The 19,376-nt window shown below is 51.6% G+C and overlaps 1 protein-coding gene across 3 annotated transcripts in view; it reads left to right on the top strand.

Moving 5' to 3' along the window:
- The window catches only part of TMPRSS13 (transmembrane serine protease 13), a 30,218-nt gene extending 13,399 nt beyond the window's left edge, over nucleotides 1–16,819 (top strand). For 2 of the 3 annotated variants that reach the window (XM_060160467.1, XM_060160468.1), the window contains exons 4-13: nucleotides 394–516; nucleotides 1,506–1,635; nucleotides 3,818–3,910; nucleotides 7,445–7,488; nucleotides 8,754–8,916; nucleotides 9,798–9,970; nucleotides 12,721–12,831; nucleotides 14,039–14,181; nucleotides 14,336–14,488; nucleotides 15,180–16,819. In XM_060160467.1, coding sequence (XP_060016450.1) covers nucleotides 394–516; nucleotides 1,506–1,635; nucleotides 3,818–3,910; nucleotides 7,445–7,488; nucleotides 8,754–8,916; nucleotides 9,798–9,970; nucleotides 12,721–12,831; nucleotides 14,039–14,181; nucleotides 14,336–14,488; nucleotides 15,180–15,197 — 1,151 coding nt within the window. In that variant the 3' untranslated portion in view covers nucleotides 15,198–16,819. The remainder of the gene's footprint in view (nucleotides 1–393; nucleotides 517–1,505; nucleotides 1,636–3,817; nucleotides 3,911–7,444; nucleotides 7,489–8,753; nucleotides 8,917–9,797; nucleotides 9,971–12,720; nucleotides 12,832–14,038; nucleotides 14,182–14,335; nucleotides 14,489–15,179) is intronic. The other variant, XM_060160469.1, reaches the window with a different exon arrangement.
- Nucleotides 16,820–19,376: the final 2,557 nt, after the last annotated feature.

Raw genomic sequence — 19,376 nt, 5'->3', positions numbered from 1 at the left:
CTACAACCCACAGGGCATAGAGGCGGAGGGATGCCAGAGTGGCTCTGAGAAGGGGCCTCTGGGATGGTGGAGGAAGGGCTTTTTCTGACCACCACTCTGGCCAGCACATAGGGCAGGGGAGCTCCCAGAGTAGTAACCGTCTCCACACCTCCCTCCCTCCCTCCCTCCCTCTCTGGGTGGCCGCTCTTGAGTGCTGCCCTGCTTGCAGAAGCTTTCTGGAGCATTCCGGAGCATTCCTGAGCAGCCTTTCTCTCCATACAGAAGGGGGACGAGAGACCCAGAGTCCCGGAGGGATTGCAGATCAGTGTCTCAGAACACCCAGGGCCATGGGCTGCTTAGTGTCATGTCTCTCTGGGGCTGGCAGTGACCTGGCTTCTGCTTCATTTTTTTCAGTCTACTTCTGGCAGGGCCACGTAGGGATCAAGTACAAGGAACCGGTAGAGAGCTGCCCCAAGCGTGCTGTGCGCTGTGATGGGGTCGTGGACTGTAAGCTGAAGAGCGACGAGCTGGGTTGTGGTAAGGAGGCCGGCTGTGTGTGTGTGTGTGTGTGTGTCTGTGTGTGTGTGCACGCGCGCGTGAGCATGAGCAAGTGCACACCCGCGCACGTGCACTCTGGGGACTGCAAACTGGGTATCAGCTCAAATGGGAGGCAATGGAGAGAGACTCAGAGGATCTGGGTTCTAGTTACAATAGGCTGGGGTTTGGAACCTGGCTTTGAGTGCTGTGTGACTTGGGTTAATCACTTACCTTCTCTGGGCTTCAGTTTCCTAACTTGGAAAATGAGTGGATTGGACAAGATTAGTGGTTCTCGGATACCATCTGACAGCTCGCAGCTACCAGACTGAGCAAAGCAGGGCTGCTCTGGCTGGAGGCAGGTGTGGGGTCCAGAGCTCTGTCCATGTGCCCAGCAGGTGACCTCTGACCTGCCACCTCTATGGTTCCATGAAGGTCAGTTTGTAAATGAAGGCTTTCATGAGCACAATGATCTCTTTGAGCGCCGGTCCTCAGTGGTTTTTACTTGTGTTGTCCATGTACAGCCCCAATGTGGGTGTCTGTGGGTGCACAAATGGCCCTTTCCACCTGTGTGTACATGTGTGTCCTTGCCCATGACCACATCCATCTGTGACTGAGCCTGTCTAGCGAGCACTCAGTTGGATCACCACTCCCCTTGTCCCTCTCTTATTTGGGTACGTCACTGCCCTCGTGGGGTGATAGCTCCTGGCAGTGCACACCCCTTCTCCCAGTGACGGCTGTGGGTCCCGTCGGATGGAGATCTCTTTCTGCTCTGCCCCAGCCCCTTGCCTTGGCTCTGCCCTTACTGAGCATCTTGGGCTCTGAGCACTGGCTGACGACCATCCCGTCCCGGGCCAAGCTCCCGGCTGTTTGCAAGGCCTCAGTGAGAAGCCTTAGGACAGGAGCATCTCAGAGCCTTACTCAGTTCATTCCTCAAGAACTTGGAGCTTCCTGGTGCTGAGGCCCTGCCTTGACCTTTTTTTGCCCTGCAGTGAGGTTTGACTGGGACAAGTCTCTGCTTAAATTCTACTCTGGATCCTCCCATAAGTGGCTTCCCATCTGCAGTGACAGCTGGAATGATCTCTACTCGAACAAGACCTGCCAGCAGCTGGGTTTCAAGAGGTAAACCTCCCCCATGAGTCCCAGCTTCAGGGGCGCCTCAAACTCTTCACAAGGGCATCTCAGGATCATTGATGGAAACACATATTAAAAAGACTCTTGGGGACCAGGGCTGAAGTCACTAGCTAATAACATACTTGAATTATTCAAAGGGACAGTGGCCTGGGGAGCCCAAGTCTGGGGACAAGCTGTTTCCAGGAGGCCAATGTAGTTATTTGCAGATCTACAGCAGGATGACGCTCCTGTATGGTTTTTTGCATCAAAGCGTCCTCGTGCCCACGCTCGCATTCAGTGGTCGCAGAGGCCCTGTGAGGTGGGTGGGCATTCGGGCAGGTCTCGTCTTCTCCTCACATCTGGGAACCAGCAACTCAGGCTGTGCAAACCCTTCAGTGGACTTTGAGCAAAAAAGCAGCTGCGGCTTGGGCTAGAATGCGTCAAACGAGGAACGAGATGGGCAGACGTGGCTAGATAAAGTCATTAGCATCTTTGGCTCTACAGATCTGAAACAAGAAGCTGGTACCAGTGGGTGGAGTAGGGAGTGGGGTTTACCGTGACCTTCCCCCTTGAAGGAGCCCCCGGTTGGCAGGCCACATAGTCACCTCCATCCTCCCCCTTGGTCTGGGTTTCAAACCAAGTAGTTCGGGGGTTCACCAACGTGTGTGAAGTTGTAGCGAGAAAGGTTTGTTTAGGATCTCACTGTGGGCTCTCTGTAGAAACCACCTAGAACACCAGGGCTTGGGGACTAGGACTTAGAACCAGTTCTCTGCCCCTACCTCAGCCTCAGAGTTCCCATCTGTGAAAGACGACCTGGGTGATCTAGTTGGAAGACAAAGGACATCGTTTATCATTGAGTTGTGTGACCTTATGCAAATGCGAACTTCCCTTGGGCTTCAATAGATAGTGTCATTTATTCAAAGAACATTCATCGAGTTTTATTATGTCTGAGCCATTCACCCAGACAAGATCCCTGCCCTTGGACAATCTCTGGTATGGTGCGGGTGAGAGAGGCTTCAACCAATAATCACAGCACCGTGTGATGTGTAATGGAAAGGACACGTGGCAAGCATTATGCACACACAACGGAGAGGGTGCCTGACTGTGCCCGGAGGTCAGCAGAGCATGGACGAGGCCCCTGGGTAGAGGGACAGCGCCCGCAAAGGCATGCTGTCATGCAAGGGTGTCCCGTGTTCTAGAAACACACCGAAGGGCCACGCAGATAGCGGTCCATGGATCACCCACAGAAGAATCACCTGGGGTGCTTGTTAAAATGCACCCTGAAATCAGAATCTCTGGGATTAGGATTTCAGACCTGCTTAACAACACCCGGGGGTGATACTTAGGCACGTTGTGGTCTAAAAGCCAAACGGTTCTCAGGCTTTAATGTGCAAACCCATAACATGAGGATCTTTAAAATGCAGAGTCTGGCTCAGCAGGTCTGGGGTGATACTGCTGCTGTCAGTCCGTGGATCACAGTCTGGAGAGAAAAGGGCTAGGTCAGTGTTTCTCAAACTTGAGAGCGCATCAGAATCACCTGGGGAGCTTGTTAAAACGGAAAACCAGAATTCTTGATTTGGTAGGCCTGGGACAGGGCCCAAGAATTTGCATTTCTAACAACTTCCCAGGCAGTGCTAACATTGTCCCCTGGGATTGGACCACACTTTCAAAACTACTGGGTTAGGGGCTTCCCTGGTGGCACAGTGGTTGAGAATCTGCCTGCTAATGCAGGGGACACGGGTTCGAGCCCTGGTCTGGGAAGATCCCACATGCCGCGGAGCGGCTGGGCCCATGAGCCACAACTGCTGAGCCTCCGCGTCTGGAGCCTGTGCTCCGCAACAAGGGAGGCCACGATGGTGGGAGGCCTGTGCACCGCAATGAGGAGTGGCCCCCGCTTGCCGCAACTAGAGAAAGCCCTCGCACAGAGACGAAGGCCCAACACAGCCAAAAAATAAAAATAAATAAATTAAAAGAAGGCTCAACATTAAAAAAAACCCAAAAACTACTGGGTTAGTGCGTAGGGCTAGTAGGGGGCAGTGGTGGAATATGTGGGTGGGGTCTGAGATTGTTGGGTTTTAACTGCCTTTGGCCTCTGCAGCAGGGCTCGCTTGGGACTCTAATGCTGGCTGGGGAGCCATGGGTGTGCGCTGTCTCGAGGAGGTTCATTCTTCTCCCCTCTCCTCCCTTGCAGTGCTTTCTGGACAGCCAACGTGACCAACAGGAATTTTGACAGCAGTTTCTCAATCTCCAAATATAGTTCCACCTTCCAGGAGAGCATCTACAGGTGTGTGAGGCAGCCCAGGCTGTCACCTGTGAGCAGGGGAGTGAAGGAGTGCTCTGAGTCAGGGAGCCCCTCTCCCTCGGCCTTTCTGGGATCCCACCTCCAGGAGTCCCTCGTGAATGTCAAGAGCATCTCAGAAACAGTTCTCATTCATTACCTGCCTCCTGACTTGAAAGCAGTCGAAGCTGGGTGCACAGAGCACCTCGAGGTCAGAGGGGCCCCCAAGAGTTCACCTGGTTGCCAGAGACAATGAATAAATCTCGGGGCCACTGGTCAGCCTGATGTTTGGACTGAAAGCTGCTGCAGGGAGGGGGCTTGGGGTGGAAAGGGGGAAACATCAGTGGGGTGGGGAATGGGGCGGGGGAGCTTCAGCAGGGGGAGTGCCAGGTGCAGGTAGTTAGGGGGCAGGGAGGCCCATCTGAGGAGCATCGCCATCCCCCTGGGCCTCGCCATCTGTCATCTTTGCACTGCAGCTGCTCTTTCCCACCACCACTGGGTGGAGGGGAGGAGTGGGGGGGGGTGCCCCACCAGCTAGCAGTGTTTACCTTGGGGAGGGGAGAGAAGAAGCCAGGCTGTGAGAGAAGTAGGCATGGGGAGGGAAGGGAAGCAATGAGCTGCCTCCTGGATGCCTGCTTTGTGCTGGGTGGTTCACATGCTACGTTGCTGGCTGAACATTGAGCAACTGTCAGGGGAATGTTGGGTCACCTGTTTAGCTAGGGAAAGATGCTGGGACAGTGAAGTCATGAGTTCAAAGGACATGGACCTAGCCAATATGTGCAATCTGCCACAGAAAAACGGATGTTGGGAGAAGAGTGGGCATGTTTTGCACTAAGCCATCCCCATTCCTGCAGAAAGCACTGGAAGGGTCTGTCCCACTGGGAGGGAGAAAGGTCAGAATCTCCATCTTCAAGTGGGGTTTATCCCAGGAACGCAAGGATTCTTCAATATATGCAAATGAATCAATGTGATACACCATATTAACAAACTGAAAGATAAAAACCATATGATAATCTCAATAGATGCAGAAAAAGCTTTTGACAAAATTCAACACCGATTTATGATAAAAACTCTCCAGAAAGTAGGCATAGAGGGAACTTACCTCAACATGATAGAGGCCATATATGACAAACCCACAGCCAACATCGTCCTCAATGGTGAAAAACTGAAACCATTTCCTCTAAAATCAGGAACAAGACAAGGATGCCCACTCTCACCACTATTATTCAACATAGTCTTGGAAATTTTAGCCACAGCAACAGAGAAGAAAAAGAAATAAAAGGAATCCGAATTGGAAAAGAAGAAGTAAAGCTGTCACTGTTTGCAGATGACATGATACTATATATAGAGAATCCTAAAGATGCTACCAGAAAACTACTAGAGCTAATCAATGAATTTGGTAAAGTAGCAGGATACAAAGTTAATGCACAGAAATCTCTTGCATTCCTATACACTAATGATGAAAAATCTGAAAGAGAAATTAAGGAAACACTCCCATTTACCACTGCAACAAAAAGAATAAAATACCTAGGAATAAACCTACCTAAGAGGACAAAAGACCTGTATGCAGAAAACTATAAGACACTGATGAAAGAAATTAAAGATGATACAAACAGATGGAGAGATACACCATGTTCTTGGATTGGAAGAATCAACATTGTGAAAAATGACTGTACTACCCAAAGCAATCTACAGATTCAATGCAATCCCTATCAAACTACCACTGGCTTTTTTTCACAGAACTAGAACAAAAAATTTCACAATTTGTATGGAAACACAAAAGACCCTGAATAGCCAAAGTAATCTTCAGAAACAAAAATGGAGCTGGAGGAATCAGGCTCCCAGACTTCAGACTATACTACAAAGCTACAGTAATCAAGACAATATGGTACTGGCACAAAAACAGAAATATATCTCAATGGAACAGGATAGAAAGCCCAGAGATAAACCCACGCACATATGGTCACCTTATCTTTGATAAAGGAGGCAAGAACATACAATGGAGAAAAGACAGCCTCTTCAATAAGTGGTGCTGGGAAAACTGGACAGCTACATGTAAATGAATGAAATTAGAACACTCCCTAACAGCATACACAAAAATAAACTTAAAATGGATTAAAGACCCAAATGTAAGGCCAGACACTATAAAACTCTTAGAAGAAAACATAGGCAGAACACTGTATGACATAAATCACAGCAAGATCCTTTTTGACCCACCTCCTAGAGAAATGGAAATAAAAACAAAAATAAACAAATGTGACCTAATGAAACAAAAGCTTTTGCATAGCAAAAGAAACCATAAACAAGATGAAAAGACAACCATCAGATGGGAGAAAATAGTTGCAAATGAAGGAACTGACAAAGGATTAATCTCCAAAATATACAAGCAGCTCATGCAGCTCAATATCAAAAAAACAAGCAACCCAATCCAAAAATGGGCAGAAGACCTAAATAGACATTTATCCAAAGAAGACATACAGATGGGCAACAAACACATGAAAGAATGCTCAACATCACTAATCAGTAGAGAAATGCAAGTCAAAACCACAATGAGGTATCACCTCACACTGGTCAGAATGGCCATCATCAAAAAATCTACAAACAATAAATGCTGGAGAGGGTGTGAGAAAAGGGAACCCTCTTGCACTGTTGGTGGGAATGTGAATTGGTACAAACACTATGGAGAACAGTATGGAGGTTTCTTAAAAAACTAAAAATAGAATACCATATGACTCAGCAATCCCAGTACTGGGCATATACCCTGAGAAAACCATAATTCAAAAAGAGACATGTACCACAATGTTCATTGCAGTACTATTTACAATAGCCAGGACATGGAAGCAACCTAAATGTCCATCGACAGATGAATGGATAAAGAAGATGTGGCACATATATAAATGGAATATTACTAGCCATAAAAAGAAACAGAATTGAGTTATTTGTAGTGAGGTCAATGGACCTAGAGTCTGTCATACAGAGTGAAGTAAGTCAGAAAGAGAAAAACAAATACCATATGCTAACACATATATACGGAATCTTAAAAAAAAAAAAAGGTTCTGATGAACCTAGGGGCAGGACAGGAATAAAGACGTAGACATAGAGAATGGACTTGAGGACATGGGAAGGGGGAAGGGAAAGCTGGGATGAAGTGAGAGAGTAGCATTGACATATATACACTACCAAATGTAAAATAGATAGCTAGTGGGGAGCAGCTGCATCGCACGGGGAGATCAGCTTTGTGACCACCTAGTGGGGTGGGATAGGGAGTGTGGGAGGGAGATGCAAGAGGGAGGGAATGGGGGATATATCTATACATATAGCTGATTCACTTTGTTATAGAGCAGAAACTAACACAACATTGTAAAGCAATTATACTCCAGTAAAGATGTTACAAAAAAAAGAAAAAGAAAAAAAGAAAAGAAACTCCATATTCTTGTGCAGAGGGGATGGGATGAGACTTAGCAGAAACCAATCACGGAAGGCTTCCTGGAGGAGCCAGCTAATGTGCCCTTTTCTCATCTTTTGTGTTTCCTGCTGCAGGTCTGAATGCCCTTCCCAGCAGTATGTGACTCTCCAGTGTCCCAGTAAGAAGATGCCCTTTCTCCTGGATTGTGGCCTGTGTGGGGTGGGAGTCAGGGGGCAGAGCAGTGGGGTCCCTATGAGGGAGAGGGCCAGCCCTGGGTGTCCAAGCCAGGAAGAGGGGCTGGAGCAGCAGGCCTGTTTCAGGGCCAGGGTCCCTGTAAGGCACCTGGATGGACATTCTCAGGGTAGCATTTCCCCTTCTCCTGACTCTGCTTAGCCCAGCAACCTCACCATTCAAGTCTCCTGGATTCTGGGCAGAGGGCAGAGGACTGGGAGAGCACGTCAGGGCCAGCTTAAAGCTCTGCTATCGATAGATGTGGAGCTAGATCCAGAGCCAACATTTACGGAGCACACTGGGTGCCAAGGCACTGTGCCTATGGCTTTACAAATGTGATGACATTTAATTCTCATGAGGCAGGTGCCATTATTGTCCGCTTACTGAAAAGAGACTGAAAATTTTGCCTTACTTAAGGTCAGACCGCTGGTAGGTAAGGAGCTGGTATTGGACCTTGGGTCTGACCCCAAAGCCCAAACTGTTAACCGGTCCATGAGTGCTGTGTTCTCATGATGGCCGGGCGGGGTGCTCCCCTGAGCAGGCGGGTACAGTGCTGCGGATGGAGCCCCTCAGACCACCGCTGGCTCTTCACTCTCCTTCTTCAAAGAAAGAACACACATGTGAACAAACTCTGTCCATGATTTCGGGGGGAGGACTCACTCCAGAACATGTTTGGAAATGTTCGCTTGGGGTGCAGGGTCCCCAACAGCACAAGATGACCCACTGAGGAAACACGTGGACGCCACCTGCCTGTGCATCATGGGAAGGGCTTTTCTCCTTTGTTTTGAAACGATCCCCCTCGCAGTGCTTACCAATTCAGGGTCATGTTAGACTTGGTCTGCTTTCATGAGGTCCTGACAGCAGCCCTGGAATTCACCGTTGTGGTCCTAATGCCTGGCACAGTGCCCAAAGCGTGAGGTATTTAGGAAGCATTTATCGAATTAATGGAAGAATGAATGAGGGGGAGGAAAGAGGATCTTTCCTAGGACCAAACTACCCACTGGATGATCCCAGAAGGCTAACCCACCACGTGGGAGCTCTGTGTTGGCAGGAAGCAGCTGTGCTGCATCAGATTAAGTGAGCAAAGCGGCCTCCATGAGTGGGTGGTACCCTCAGGATGCGGCTGCCTGAGATTCCCTGGGCCTGGGAGCATGATTGCAGCTCTGAGAAAAGCTGAGTTCATACTAGCTTATCTCTTCTACTTCTCCCCAGGCTGTGGACTGAGGGCCCTGACCGGGCGGATCGTGGGAGGGGCGCTGGCCCCAGAGAGCAAGTGGCCTTGGCAAGTCAGTCTGCAGTATGCCCACACCCACATTTGTGGGGGGACGCTGATCGATGCCCAGTGGGTTCTCACCGCCGCCCACTGCTTCTTCTTGTAAGTGCCCAAGGGGGCAAGGATGCGACACCGCTGAGGGTCGGGGACGCCAGCAAGGGCTGAGGGCAGACTACTTCTCTCTGTGGAGGGGGGCTTTGTTGGTAAGGCTGGCCCCTGTGGGCTGGGCAGCTCGTGTGTGGTGAGGACCATGGTTTGCCATTGGTATTTGGTCCTGGGACTGTGAGTTGGGATTACTTGTTCTGAGCCAGTACAGATTGGTGGCTCCAAGGGAGAGAGAGAGGCAGGTAGAAGGAAGAAATTGTGAGCCTGCTCTAAAGAACAGGGTGAAATAAAGAGGGTTGGGTCTTGTTGCTGCCAGAAACTGCAAGTTAGAGGGCAGCGGCCCAAGACATCAGGAATGCTGTCCCAGGAATTGAGGGATGGGGATTGTGGGAAGGGCAGTGCGGTCAGCTTCTGACAGTCACCAGCCAGGCCTGTCCTTTGAGCTGGTGGACAGGAAAGGGCTCGGAGACGAGGCCTCAGGGGCACTGGCTTCCCCAGTAGTGAGGCTTCAGTGGGTCACTTTGTCCCGTCGAAAGCTCCGTTTCTGCTGAGGATACTACCACTGAGATGTGTCCCACCCGCCTTATTTGATCCTTGGTGGCGTCCAGAGGAGACAGTGGGGCCAGTGGTCCTAGAAGTCTTACTCATCCCCTCCCGTTTTCTATCGTAAGGTACAGAGCCGCCAGTTCAGAGCGGTTGTTTGGAAGTACGGGATTGTCCTAGATCCCCGGGCTAAGATAGAGAGCTCCCCCCAGAGGTCATTTCATCCATTCTCCTGCCTCCAGTGGCGCTCTGGCCGCAGCTCCCTGTGTGCAGTGGAAGCTGCCAGAGGGCTCTGCCATGTGGTAACTGGCCCATGCTCTCTGTGGCCCTAGCAGGACCCCGAATAAGATCCTGGAGGACTGGAAGGTGTACGTGGGCACCAACAACCTGCACCAGCTGCCCGAGGGAGCCTCCATTGCCCAGATCATTATCAACAGCAACTACTCGGACGACGAGGACGACTATGATATCGCCCTCATGCGGCTCTCCGAGCCCCTGACTCTGACCAGTGAGTGAATCCATGCCTGTCACACCCCACCCTGCTCATCCAGCAGCCCTGGGGCCCAGCCTTGACACTTAGCAGCGTCCACTGACCCATCCCAGGGTCCAGAGCTTCAGCATGGTGGACGTCAAAGATTGTTAGAGATCATTTAGTGGAACACCTCTGTCTTACAGTTAGGGGAACTGAGGCCCAGAGGTTGGAAACAAACTTGCCCCAGTGACACATCTGACATTGCAAATTGGTGACAGAGCCAGGGTTTGGATACTGGCCTTCATCAAGATAAACAGATCGAATTGTTTCACTGGTATATCGAGCACTTAACAGAGACCAGACCCTGTGGTAGGCATTTTACATCTACAATTTCATTTACTCTTCACAACCCATCCTGTGGAGCAGGTACTATTATTAACTTCATTTTACATTTGAGAAGAGGAGCTTGAGAGAGAGAGAGTTCCCCGAGGCCATGCAGTAATGAGTAGCAGCTCCAAGACTGGGTCCAGTTGGGTCTGGCTCCTAAGCAGTGCTCTTCCCTTGCTGCTCTCTGCTGGCAAATTGCCAACGCCAAAGTTGCGAACACGAGCAAAGTACCTATACATACAAACATCTAACTGCCGTGAGAGCTGAGGGTGGAGCTGAGGAGCAAATGGGGCTACAGGAAGGAAATGCTACTGAAGTTCTCAGGAGATCAGGGTTTATCTTCATTACTTCATCCACCCATTTGTTCACGCGTCAAACACTGTGTGTCTCCCACATAGCGGCTCTGCAATTTCACTGCAAAGAGAACAAAACGGATGACACACACAAACAGCCACTTAGAAGCTAGTGATGTGATGTCGGGGGCACCCCGGGGAGCCGTGGTGGCACAGATTCGGGCACCTAATCCGTCTTGGCAGGCTACAGAGGCTTCTGGAAGCCTTGGAGGGCTCTCTGCTTAGTCCAGCCTTTCTGGTGCTCTGGGCCTGTGAGCGGGCCTTTGTCGGCACGTGAATTATGGAGGCGGTGTTGGTCCTGAGTCACAGCGGTTAGCTCATCACAGCGGTGTGCGGAGGAGAACCCCAACGCCAATGCAGGACTGGGCTGGGTGGAGCTGGCCCCGAGCGGATCCCAGCAGAAGCCAAGCCCACACCCGCCACGGGCGAGCCCTCTCAGCCTTTCTCCTGCCCCTCCCAGCCTCGTCTGTGGAGCCTGGGGCGGTGAGATGGGGGTGCCGTGCTGCCCCTGCCCTGCCCCTCGCGCACACATAAAAGCGGGCAGGCAGTCTGAAGGATCAGAACAGGCCTTCCCAGCCTTGTAAAACCCAGACTTCATTTGACTAACCGTCCAGATCTTACCTGCCATCACCCCAAACCCCCTGAATATTATTTGGAATTCCAAATAGAATTAATTTGTAAAACTAAATTAAAGCTATATAGCACTACCTATGCTTTTCAGACTGCAGCAGTCCCTCTCTAGACTCTGATAGCCGCTCCCACCCCCTCCCACTCTCCTGGGAAGGAGGAATATCTCTAGGCTGAGACACTCACAGCTTAGATTTATGTAGTCCTGTGGTCAGACCATGTGCGCTGATTTTTGGTTTAGAGATCAGGGCAGAGTTTCTTAAACTGTCTGGTAGGCTGAGCGCTTCGAAGTCACAGTACTAGCTGAGGAAACTGTGGAGGCTCACTGATAAATTTAATTACCCCATAAAAAGAGTAGAATATATAATAGTGTTACATGGTTTTAAGACTGCATGTCTCTAAAATAGACACACACTATTTTAAGAAGTCAAGTTTTGTGTTTTTGATTAATAATTGATGGCATCCCTTCATTTATTTTTTGTTTGTTTACTCTCTAGCAGAGAAATGTGTTCAACTCCCAATTTACAGGAGAAAAATTTTACATTCATTCTCCCTCCCTCTGTCTTTCTCCTCCCTCCATCCCTCCCTCCCTCCCCCCTCCCTCCCCACTCCCTCCCTCCCCCCCTCCCCTTCCTCCCCTCCCTCCCTCCCTTCCTTCCTTCTTTCCTTCCTTCCTTCCTATGAGCACTTTCTATGTGTCAGGCACTATTTTAGGCACGGGAAGCTGCAGTGAGCATAACAATCGTGAACACTGCAAACATTCTATGAACTCTTTTCTTCTTGCAAATTGGTCGATGCTCTAGTCCACATGGGAACACTGGTCCTCAGAGGGAGCTTATGAACTGATGCACAACCGCACCTTCTATATTGTTCTGAGTGTGGGAGCAAGGGAGCAGCAGTTTCGTGGCCTGTGCCTCTAGGGATGTGCTCTCCCCACTTGCAGAGGTTGTCTCACCCTGGAGAGAGAGGCTCAGGCCCTGGCCAAACAGGGGTGCCCTCCCCAGACCAGGCAGGACACACCCCTGAGACGTCATGGCAGTAATACCTGGGATTTAGCCTGCACTGCTCCTTGCTCTGAGGGACAGGCGTGGAAGAGGCTCAGCCAGGACAGCCACTCTTGAAGAGAGAGACCCTCAGACACACAGTACCAGCTTGGCACAGGGGAGCTTCCAAGACATATGCATTTGCCCACATGTCACCCACCGAAAAATCAGAATGTCTGGGGGACTCTGACGGCCCCCTGAAGGCTGGAGGGTCAAGATAAAGTGATTGAGTTTCTTGCCTGGTCCGTTCAAGGCCCGGAAAGATTCAGAAGCACTCTGGGGGGAAGGAGGAGGTCCTGGGACATTGGTACTCCTGTCCCTCCACACACAACCCCCACCAAAACCTCCAGCCTTGTCCCTTCACTGATGTCTTGAGGTCTTGTCACAGCACATGTGCAACCTGCCTGCCTCCCCATGCATGGACAGACCTTCAGCCTCAATGAGACCTGCTGGGTCACAGGCTTCGGCAAGACCAAGGAGACAGATGGTGAGAGGCAGATGCTAGAGTGTGTGTGTGTGTGTGTGTGTGTGTGTGTGTGTGTACATATGTGTCTGTGTAGAGTGTGGGGGGGTGATATGTCAGGGTATAGAGATGAGGGTCTACCTAGAGGAGGGTTTGGATATATAGATTCATGGGCCTTGGTGTGAATGTGTGTGTATATACACCTGCGTATACATCAGGGCAGTTGCCGTGACAAGGCCCCAGCCAACAACACAAGGAGAACCCCTGTCTTTGAAAGACCTGGGTTCATTGCTCATTGAACCGAGGGAGAACTCACACCAGGGAGAACCGTGGGGCGTCTCAACAAGAGGGTGTCAGATAGGACTTATAGGATTCAGGTGCTTTGAAGGGGGTTCAAAGAAGTGAAGTATTTCTCTAGATTGGTTGCCTGTAGGAAGCAGGGATAATCCTGTGAGTGGATATCTTAATAATCTCATTTAGAAAGAGTTAATAGACTGAGTCTAAAGCTGTAGTTGGTGAAGAAGCAGGAGCTGCTCATCCTGGCTGGGACAGGGGGCTGTTTGGTCCTTTCGTGGTTTGACCTACCTTGTGTCTTGTCTGTGCTGAAACAAGGCTAGGAAGGGTTTGGTTTTCCCTCACTTCATCGTGATCACAGGCGGCCGTGTCTGGTGTCCGGTCTGTAAGGTCATGTATACTGGGCAGGAAGGCACAGCAGTCAGCTGGCCTTGCCGTGAGCATCGCAAGCTCGTGGCCACTGCAGGTGTCGGGGCCTGCTCGTGGGATGGAGCGGGGACTGGCCAGGAGCAGCCTCGTTTTGATCTTGGCCCTGTGACTGACTCGCTGGGTGACCATGGGCAAGTCCTCCCTCAGCCCTAAATTTCTCCTTCTGTAAATGGATTCATCACACCTGCTCTCCTCAGAGCACGTGGTTACCAGAAACAAATGATCTATTTGATGTTGCTTTGGACACAGAAAGGCATTGTGCAGCATGTGAGGCAGCCTGAAAGGCCTGTGAGTGTGTCTGGGTACGTGTGTCTCTGTTACGTGTAGTGAGTTGTGTCTGGTGTGAGGGTGTATGTGCCCATACATCCTGGGTGGCCTACCATGGGAATGGTGCCCTCCACGCCCAGGAGGCTGCCAGTCTGGGGTGTGGGGTGGGCAGCTGGAAGGCCAGAAAGCCGCCCGGAGTCTCACCCCCTTCCCTTCTTCTCTCTCCTCCACTGCACTGAAGAGAGGACATCCCCATTCCTCCGGGAGGTGCAGGTCAACCTCATCGACTTCAAGAGGTGTAACAACTACTTGGTCTACAACAGCAACCTCACCCCGAGGATGATGTGTGCGGGGGACCTGCGGGGAGGGAGAGATTCCTGCCAGGTGAGGCTGCTCCCACGTGAGGCTCAGGCCCTGGGACCCCAAGGGAAGGGAGGAAGGCTGAGGTTTTGGGGTCGGAGGGAGAGTCAGGTGCCCACCGTTTCCTGCCCAAGGACTGCCTCTCTCACCCTGCTGATGCGCGTGCACTCCCCTGTAGGGAGACAGCGGGGGGCCCCTGGTCTGCGAGCAGGACCGCCGCTGGTACCTGGCAGGAGTCACCAGCTGGGGCATTGGCTGTGGCCAGAGAAACAAACCCGGCGTGTACACCAAAGTGACGGAAGTCCTGCACTGGATATACAGCAAGATGGAGGTGAGAGCCCTGCGGGGTACCCCGCAGGCGGGGACTCCCAAAGGTGGGGTGCCTGGAAGAGGGCCTAGCCTTTCCCCAGGGTCTCGGCGAGGTCCCCTTGCCCCCTCGCCTTTGGGGGTGTTCAGAATGTAGAAATGACCAGGACAGGACAGGAGTCAAATGTTGGGCCGACCCCAGCTGTCTGTGCTTCTTCCGCCCCTTTGCCTCCTGCAAACCAGAGCTCAGAGGGTTGGAAAGTGGTGGGTCTAGGCTGGGTACTGGCCCCAGCCTCTGCCCAGTGATGGCCGCGTCGTGAGCCCACATACTGACAGGAGGAGGCCTCCCCTTATTGGCAGGAGGTGGGTCTCCCGGGAAACTGGGCATCAGGAAACGGAGGTCTACCCCCCACCTCTGTGGACCCGGTCCAGCTCCTACCTTCCCTGGGCCTGCATCCTCGCTGTAGGGCAGGGATGCTGTGCCAGCCCTTCCCCTCTCTGCCCAGGCAGTAGGGCTCAGGTGAGAATGGGAAGGCTTCTCTGGAAGTCCAGTGGGGCAGGTCCTGTTCCCATCTTTTCCTCTGGGCTGCCCCTCTTCTCTGAGGGGCAGTGCCCGATGACAGCTGGGCTGAATTTTAGGCTCTGAGCCCGCACCTTCAGCCTTCTGTGTTCCAAGCACACCCTGCCCACCCTCACCCTGTTCTCCCTCTCCTCAGAGTGAGACGCGCTTCTAGAAAGCCTGAGTCCGGCTCCACCGCACGGCGCTGGCTGCTGTAAAGACTCTGGCCAATGTGACCGGGCCATAGGCACCATCATCTGGGCTAAAGGCCACCAGACACCATCGTTACTGCCACCTCCACTGTCTGCTGCCTCTGTGAATACACATGTGTGTGTGTGTGGGCACATGTGTGTATCACTGCTTTCCCAAGGTCTTCAGAAACCAGGAGCGCTGTCAGCTCTTCTCAAACGCCAGGCTGGAAATCACCTGAAGAGAACTGTTTGGACACCATGGAGGTTCCCACAGGGGTGACCATAATGGATGCAGGAGGTGGAGCCCAGGGAAGGGCCTGGAAGGTCACATCAGGAATTCTTGCTTCTCTGACCCTAACTTGGAGACTAGTCCAGAATGGGCTGCCCCCCCGCCTCCAGTGGCCCAGTCATCACTGCTGTCAGGGGCCAGTAATATGCTTCATGGAGTACTGGGACCATCCCTAGTGGGAAGATATTCCCACTGACCTTCTGCGTGGCCTCTCCCCTCTCAGCCCTCCCGCTGGGGCCGTGTCGTGGCTCTCCCTGCGGACAACTCAGGACAGGGCCTGCTGTCCTCGTTTGGTCACAGGCTGTTGGAGGCAAATTTCATTTCATTTTATTTTTATATTCAAGAAATAGCAGTAGATGTATTTTTAAAAATTCTCCACAAATCCCAGGAGCAAAAGAATCTAAAAGAAAAAAGAGTGGATATGTGTACATGTGTAACTGAATTACTTTGCTGTACACCTGAAACTAACACAACATTGTAAATCAACGATCCTCCAATAAACATTAAAAAAAAAAATTCCAGGAGCCAAGAGAGCTAACGTCAATCACCTCAGGAACTCAGAGGGACTCCCGGCAGCTGAGCCCCTCTGCAGTCCCACAGAAGGCTCCTGCCCTCAGGGGGGCCTTTGAGATACTCAGGGAAGCAAATCCTCACTTGGACTGGCGGACAAATCCGTCACAAAGAGAACCACAACTGTTGCTGCACCCAAGGGCTGCAGGAGCGTGAAGGAACCGATGCTGCTTCTCTGTTGGCCCCGGAGCCTGGGAAAATCCAGGTGGATGGGCATCCCTGGTACCCAGGGCTGTCCTGGGACTTTGGAATTTCTTCTCAGCTTTCTCCATTTCAGCTTCTCATAGACACAGTGTTGCCATGAAAACTGCCTTGGAGAGAAAGCTGGCTCTGTCCCCAGGCCCTCCAAGCAGCTTTTCTGAAGGATCCGAGTTGCCCCTCCTGCAGGGCATCAGTGCGTCTAGTCCCTGCACCAGCTGAAGTCCTGGACCTTCCCCATCCTTTTCTCTGGGGCACCCGATCCTCCCGCAATCCCATTCTCCTGCCATCTTTGGGCCTGTCTGGTAGTGCTATGACTCCCATCGGCAGGGTCCGAGCAGATCAGCCCAGCCCAGCCCAGGCAGGCGGCTGCCCGGGGGAGACACTGTTCTGGAAGAGCAGTTGGAATTGGCTAGCGTTCACTGGGCGGGGTCTGAGGGGATTGGTGACATGTTATCACAGCTGGGGCTTTTTGGGGGACGGCAACATTCACATCCACAGCACCCCTAGCAGTCGTCTTCAGCAATAAATGTTGTGTGACCTGAAAAATGTGTCGCTGGATGTTTTCACGGTACCCTAGGTAGAAAACTGAGATTGTCCACCCAGGTGCCCAGACATCCTCAGTTTTTGTTCTTAGTTTTGGTTCTTCAGTTTGGGGTTCTGCTCATTTAATCATACATTCATTTATTTATTCATTCACCCACCGTATGGGTGCCTGCTCTGTACCGGGAACTTGCGCCAGGCCCAGGTGGTACAAGAGCTACAATGGTCCTCAGGAAGTCATGGTCGTGACCCAGTGTGATAGAAGCTGTGATTCGGTGTGGACACCGTGCTTGGAACACAGCCAGGAGCTGCACCTAGAGAGGTCAGGGAAGGCTTCACAGATGAGGTGAGATTTGAAATGAGTCTTAATAGAGTAGGCGAGTCTTCACCAAGCAGCTGGGGTGAGGCAAGAGCAGGCCAGTGCCTGTTCTGTTTCCCTCCTTCCTCTTTCTCTGCCTCTGCCTTTGCCAGCTCAGCAAAAGGCATGTTTACAAAGAAGCCCCGGTGCTCACTCAACTGTTTCCAGGAGAATTGGGTGGGCGGTCCCACTGGCCTCTTCTGAAAGCTCTAGCCCTTCTTGCTCTGCACTTACTTTTCCTCCGTTTAATATCAATATATTGACCTCACCCATTATGATCCACGATGAATTCCCAGCACCCTCAACACACACGCATGCCTCTAGCCATGAGCACAGACTTCTCCAGACCTGCCCCCGTGGGCCTGGCCTTTGGACACCCCAAGATTGTTTAATCTCCTCTGTCAATGCCAGGGGAAATCCTTCCTCCAATTATTTTCTCGCTCCATCTGCACGACAAAGCATGGGGAGGGGGGCAGGCGCCAGGCTTCCTATATTTAGCAGTAGGGGTAACACAACTGCTGTCACAGATCCCCAAATTTCCCACAATCTCAGTGGCTTGACCCAATCCAAGTTTATTTCTCGTCTACCTAACAGTCCAGTGAGGGTGTCTGGCCAATGGGAGGCTTTCTTCCACATGATTTTTCAGGGGTTCAGATTCTTTCAGCCTAGTGGCTTTGTCATCTGCTTCCAGCCGGTGGACAGAGGAAAGAAAAGATGAAGAAAGCATTTCCACTTCTTAAATGCTCTGGCTCCGAAGTGACACACGTCATTTTCACTCATATTTTATGAGTGTCAACATATCACACGGTACCACCTAGATCAAGTGGGAAAGACACTAAGAAAGTCAGTCCCTGGGCAGTTCCCATGCAAGAGTAAACACCTGTTTTTGAAGATAACCAGCCATCTCTGCCCCCCAGAGGAAGCTGGTCATATCCCAGAAGCCAGGCCTTGGGGCTGAGAGTTAGGCCTTAGGGCATTTCTGTTCGTTTTTACTTGGGAACCAGACCCTTTCTCTCCTCTCTTGGCTTCCTAGGGCAGAAATTGATTTGCTGGGGGTGCAGAGGTGTGTGTGTCAGGGAGAGGTAAGAGAAAAAGCAGTATCTAGATGGGAAGAGAAAAATATTCCTTAGGCCCAAGACATCTATAGAGGCTATAAAAATCATGGAGGGTGGGTGATGGGAGTTCCCACATTGATCCAGAATCCAGGGAGATGGGCGTGTGTACTGAGGGGAGGTGTTGCTGGTGACACTGTCCTATGGTCCCTGGGTCCCAGGCATCTCCAGGTTCCAGTCAAGCTCTCTGGCTTTGTGAGCTCTGTTGACAGCTGAATTTCCCTGGGGAGAGGGGGAGGGTCAAGTGAGCGCATTGGGGGTGGGACAGGTGATGACGGCTCTTTGGAGAAGGAGCCAGTTACAGCCTTGCTGCCCATCCAGCTGCCTCTGGAGTTTGGTTAGATTCCCAAGACCTATTGTTTTCCATAATTGCTTAGCCGATGTCCTGATGCAATTGGGAGGACATTGAGAGATGCGCATGGAGAGAGCTCCTCGTAATGATAATGATGAGGACGATGACAGTAATAGCTAGCCTTTGCTGAACGTTGCTACGTGCCAGGTGCTGTGCTGACCACCTGATGTGTATTATCTTCTGCGAGCATGAAGTAGGCATTGTTATTATCTCTATTTTACAGATGAGGAAACAAGGCCAAGAGAACTGGAATAAGCTTCCCCCAAACTAACAACTACTAAATGACAGAGCTGGACTTTGAATCCAGGCTGTCTGATTTTAAAAGCTGCTATAGAAGCAGGTGGAGGCTTCCTAGCTGCCGCCTCGTGGGGTCTGCCATCTGGCTCTGTAGATCTTTCTGTTCTCCACCAGGCCTGTGCTGTAGGAGGGGCAAGGTGGCACAACTCCCAGAGGAGGATGGGCGTATCCCTCAGAGTGTCACATGACCAGAGCCTTAGACCATGCAGCTTCTAGAACCTGGGACAAATGCATCATGGATGGGACGAGGCCCCCTGGCACCTTCCCCACCACCCCCAGGTGGATGGTTTCTGGGAGACCCTCCCATGCCATGACCCACTATGGCCCCAGGACACCTCCATGTCTCCTCCATGTGGGTGGGTGACTCTGAGAGGTACGTGCCACTCATTCCCTACCTCCTCTGCACTGGCCCAGGCTTCCTGTTCCTTGGAAACTGCCACCCAG

Source organism: Lagenorhynchus albirostris, chromosome 9, assembly GCF_949774975.1.
Source record: "Lagenorhynchus albirostris chromosome 9, mLagAlb1.1, whole genome shotgun sequence".
Lineage (NCBI taxonomy): Eukaryota > Metazoa > Chordata > Mammalia > Artiodactyla > Delphinidae > Lagenorhynchus > Lagenorhynchus albirostris.
Note: the sequence above shows the minus strand (reverse complement) of the source record. Positions and strands in the feature narration are given on the sequence as shown.